The sequence below is a fragment of the Triticum aestivum genome, chromosome 6B (assembly GCF_018294505.1).
Source record: "Triticum aestivum cultivar Chinese Spring chromosome 6B, IWGSC CS RefSeq v2.1, whole genome shotgun sequence".
NCBI classification, from domain to species: domain Eukaryota; kingdom Viridiplantae; phylum Streptophyta; class Magnoliopsida; order Poales; family Poaceae; genus Triticum; species Triticum aestivum.
Genome location: NC_057810.1, coordinates 35,047,993 through 35,053,314, shown reverse-complemented (window position 1 = coordinate 35,053,314; position 5,322 = coordinate 35,047,993). Strand labels below are relative to the sequence as shown.

The window sequence follows — 5,322 nt, the reverse complement described above, 5'->3', positions numbered from 1 at the left end:
CATCTGATACGCGTTTCAGGCATTCTATCGTTATAGCACACGGATGTTCCTGGAACATGAACGACAACTATCTGCCTGGTGTGCACACAATTTCATGTATGCATAGTTATCGCATCAGGATCATGTGTGCCTTCGTCATCTTCGTTAGTTCAGTGCTTCCTCTACGTGGATCATTTGTTACTTTTTTTGCTCTTTCTCTTTGTTTTTCAATCCGCCTAGGCATAGTGTTGGCCTTTTCTGACTTTGTTGTTGCCCTGTGTGGTTCTTTGCGTGTATATTAGTGTTGGCTTTGTGCATCTTAGTTATGCAGGCCCGTCACTTCTTCTTTCCTGTTGAAGGCAGAGGTGAGGCACGTAACACCTATGGTTGGGTAGAAATGCCCCCTCTTTGAAAATTGAAACAATGTCATCACTCAGTAGATATTAGGACTTTCCCCAACAAGAGAGTAATGTTGAAAGTTCCAGCCGTTGAGAACATAACTTCACTCTACAATAGGTAGGGATAGTCCAGTCTAGCTCAACTGGTTGTTGGAGTGGATGTACAAACCCAACACCTGGGGGTTCAAATCCTCATGGAGGCGAATTTACGTTCCTATTTATTCTTGAGGACTAGAATTTCCTGGTACTCACGCATTTATTGAGGACTAGGCTCGGTGCGTAACCGAGATTAAAAATCCTAGTACTCTACTTAAAAGGTCGTATGCATCCCTGGTTGGTGCAGAGGCCGAGGAAGTGAAATTTCCCCCAAATTTTGAAGGAGCCCTCGCATCGCCTCCGCTCGGGCTACGCTAGGGCGCCCTAAACCCTAGCCGCCAGCCTCCCCTCGTTCCATCCCCGGCCGACGGCAAGGGCCGCAGTGACGGCGGGCCCGACGCTGATCTAGGGCAGGTAGGCGCCGTGGCGTCCCCTGTGAGGTGGAGGAGGCATTTCATGCGGGAGGCCAAGGGTGGCAGTCTGGGCGGCGCCCCTGCTGCACGGCGGCGATCGAAGTCTCCATGGCCGGCCGTGACCTGAGATTGGGTGGTGGCGGTGGCGGCGCTCCATTCAGGGAGGGTGGCAGCTGCGTGCAGATGGGGGCATTGATGGTTGCGAATCTGGCGTCCTGCCCAGATCCGTCACGGTATGGCCTTAGCCGGCCGGAGGCACGAGGAGGAACGGTGAGGGGCGGCTGGAGGCTCCCTGCCATCGTGTCGACGACGGCCCTCGTCTCCATGGTGAGGCTCGGTTCGACTCCACCCAGTTGCGAGATCGGGGTGATATGATTTCAGTGAAAATCGCGCCACTATGGTCATGATGGACGATGGCGGCGTTTGTGACATCTTTCCCTTCTCGAAGCATCGTTATTGCAGGTCGTGGCACCCCACTTGTCTACCAGATCGGACAATGATGGCACCTTCGATATTGTTGCCCCTCCTGTGGGCATCGTTTTGGAGTAAGTGCTTGCTGGAGGGGACAAGTGGAGGAGCGGTGTTACATCTACAGTAAGGCCGACGGCGGATCCCGGCGGCATGGCGCTGCGGAGGTTCGGCAACGGGTGCCTGTGTACGGATACATGCAGGATGGTGGAGTTGTCTGGCGCCGTGGTGGCGTCGACGACAGGCCAGGCAAGGTCGATGCGCCAGTTCCATCTCTAGAGATGGACCAGTGGCGTTGGCAGCCTCTGCGAGTGCGCCGGGCCGGTGTGTGACCCAGTACCGGTATGTGGCTAGGCTGGGGATTCCGGGTTTAGATGTTAGGCTTTGCTGTGATGTCTGTTGTGTATTAGACTCGGACTGTCGGCACACTTTCATCAAGGGAATAAGAGTAGCAATGCGGGTTGCCTAGATGGTGGCTTCAGGCTTACTGATGTATTACTTTGTATGGTGTTTGTAACTAATTAATAAAATAGCTGCATGTATCGTCAAGATGCAGAGGCCGGGGGTATATCCTCCTTTTCAAAAAAAAGTCCATGGCTTCCATCTGCCGACCATAGTAGCAGGACACGCTGAACCCATTGCTTCTCCAAAGCAACGTTTTGGTGACCATGTGTTAATTGGTCCATGATGGTTACTGCTGCCCACCCACAATGCAACTATATTCGAATGCCAATGAACGGTCTAGGTTTTATGGTTGCCGCATGGAAATCTCCGTTGTTTTTGGCCGTAAGTTCGACATCTTCCCTCAGCCTCGATCTTTAATTTTAAAATTTTAAGACATCAATAGAGTGTTTCCAAGATCTAATGCGATGGAACAGTGGGCGACTTTGTCAGTGGCTAAAACTTGGTCCTTGTAGAATACACAGAGACCATTTGTTGAGGATTGTCTGCATATTACCGTTCTAACACATCAAAAACTGACATAAAATTTCTCCCGGGTATGCAAAACATTGCAACTTATGATCTGTTTCTCCTTGGCCTTTATTGGAAAAGCACCAGCAAGCACAATCATCATATGAACGAAACAAAAAGAGAGAGGAGACCACAAGGAGACAGGGCGCGTGGACACCACCAGAACGATAGAGAAATAAACCAGTAGCGAAGCAATGTATATTTTATGATATCAAGCGACATCACAAAAATCTCTACTCCTAATGTCTCAGTTGGTAGATCGCGTTCCGGGTTTTATTTTTGTCCCACCTCACCCGGTCTTTTTTGATACTTCTTTGGTACTTCCTCCCACCTCCCTCCCAGCCGCGAAAAACCAAAAAAAAAAAACCGCGATCGAGTACCGCACCCGCCTAACCTCCCGTCCTGGAAGAAAACCTACGAAAAAAAACCAGAACTCGCACGAACGAGCGAGACTGCCCTCTCGATCCCCTCGACCTACGATATGTGACTGCAGTCGCACCAGATCGTCGCCGCGGACCTCGCAGGGAAGACGCGGACGAGATCCCAAGCCACTCCTCCTCCTCTCCCGGGATGCAGCCGCCGCCGCCGAACCAGGGAGACGCCGGCGACCGTCGCCGCCGTCGTGGATCACCAGGACGCCGCCGCCTGCACCGCCTCCACCGCGTCTCGGATACGTCGCTGCGAGACGGATCCCTGGGAGCGGGAGGAGGTAGGGGTCAGCCGCGTCGATAGCGGCGGGGTGGAGCCCTGGGGCTGAGACTGGGTATGGGAGGAGGTGGGGGGCTGCTGCGAGCGCAACGGGGTGAGGGGCGTCGATGAGATGCTCCTGGTGCCTCCCTCCGAGTGGGAGGGGGAGAGGGGAGTCAGCGGCGAGCCGGACGGGGCGAGGGGCGTCGATGAGATGCCCCCGGCGCTTCCCTCCGGGCGGGAGGAGGAGAGGGGCGTTGGCGACGAGGCGGGTGTCGGCGGCGAGATGGTCTCTGGCGGGTGTGATGAGGCGGGCAGCTTAGGCGTGAAGCGTGCGTTCGTCGAGGTATTCGCCGGGGCGCTCTTCTCTCCGACGGTGATGCTCAACTACGGCCGCAGCTTGATCGAGCCCGAGTTCCACTGGTGGGATCGCATCGACAAGGTCAGTTCACGTCTGTATTCTTCTTCATTCACGGGGAGAATTTTGCGAGAGAATAGCAAGGGAAGGTACCGGATCATGAAATGGAACTGTTCTGTTTTCCGGAACCCAAGTAGTGAGCATGGTAGATTCTCTGTACGTTCGCATAAATCATCATTGCTACTAATTACAGCAGTAATTACATCGAGATGGCTACGGTTAACTCCGTTTGAACTTATCTGGGTCCAAGACATATTGAGCACTTGAGCAGTACCTTGCCGAATACATTCATTACCTAGACATACTCAGTTAATTCACTTTGGTTTGTTAGAAACCTTGTTTGTTGAATCTGTATTGATATTTACTGTATTTTCAGCTGTATGGATGTTGTTGTTTGAGGAATACTGAATGATGTTCATCTGTATACATTGGACTAATTTTAATTTGTATCGATCCAGGATATTTGGATAGGGGCAGTTCCTCACCAACCAATGTCATAATTTATCACGTCCGCTAATGATTTTTGGACTGTAGTTTGGATTGTTCTGCCGAGCGTATAACAACGCATGCTATCTATCAAAGCTTCGACTCATTTGTTTTGCTGCTCGGGAATATTGAGACGAGAAGAATGGCCTTGATGCTGGAGGTACAAAGAGGCACAAATAAACTTTCACTCATTACGCTAGCACTGTTTTACCATTAACGGAGCATTGTGAATATGTTAACAGACTACTTGGGTGTTCTGATATCGAAATATGTACATAATATAAGTATATACCATGACATGCACTGCTGCTTCTAATTATATACAATAGCTTCTCTCTTTTTTATTGTACAGCTGAGATCTTCATTACATTACAACCTTATGTTTTGCTTATTTGTTTACTGAAATTGGTGTTCTGTCTCTAGGTTAATGGATCACCCTGGGAACGATTTTGAGGGCATTATGCCAGCTACTTTGATGGCAATGGATTATGGAATGGCAAACTAACAGGGCACATCGCACAACTGGTATAAATGTGTTGATATGTTGCATTTCAAGGCAGTTTCACTCATAAATACTACAAAGGTTTACAAAATGTTCACACAGTATTTGGTTCATATCACCATTGTTTCATGTTCGATTGACTGGTGCGGTTCTCTTACATAGTTTGAACCATTTAGCATTTGGGACCACGAGGATTCCGATTGGGAGAACGACGTCGTCCATAGATTAATGGTGAGACTTTGGTGCTTTGATTAATTTCCAGGACCATTGTTTCCTATCCAGTGATGCAATCTGAAAATCATGCAAAAATTTGTCATGTTTGGGCATTGTCAGTATGGGAACACCGGGCCAACCCACTTTACAGGACAGGAGGGTTGATCGCTGGGTGATGCGCTGCACGAGTAGGCCAGGAGGAACAAGAGTAGAGGAGGACTGTAGCCTGTAGGTGAGAGAAGATGATGCCATTGCCATCTTGACTGAAGGTTGGGCATCTAAAGATGCTTGGCAACCAGAACTCTGAAGGTATATGGTGTGATATTTACTAAAATTATATTGACCAAGCACAACATATCCAATCATCTGGAACCTGTCCTCTTCTTTTCTGGAACTAGCGGAAACCACCGTTCTTTGACTGATTGTTACAGAGTTTATCTGGTTTTGAAAATTAATATTCTCTGAATTTTTTTGCCTGCTAAACACCACTTGAAGGTACCTGGAAATACATTACTTGCTGAAGTTGCACATCCTACGCCCCAGGAGGAGGCCAAATGCATATTCCGATCATGTGATCTACATACTAAAGCTTCCTTGCTGGATCTAAGGTTTAATTTCTCTGCCCCAATGCTGGTTCTTAGGGTAATACAAGTTCTACTCCATATTTTTTATGCCCTCCACACAACTGTA

The 5,322-nt window shown here is 49.3% G+C and overlaps 1 protein-coding gene across 1 annotated transcript; it reads left to right on the top strand.

Annotated features, from left to right (window-relative positions):
* Window positions 1-3,120: 3,120 nt before the first annotated feature.
* LOC123133325 (phosphatidylglycerophosphate phosphatase PTPMT1) lies at window positions 3,121-4,575 on the top strand. Its single transcript, XM_044552821.1, has 2 exons — window positions 3,121-3,455; window positions 4,341-4,575. Exons 1-2 carry the CDS (start codon window positions 3,147-3,149, stop codon window positions 4,368-4,370), a joined length of 339 nt encoding a protein of 112 aa, XP_044408756.1. The 5' UTR covers window positions 3,121-3,146; the 3' UTR covers window positions 4,371-4,575.
* The last annotated feature ends 747 nt before the right edge of the window (window positions 4,576-5,322 follow it).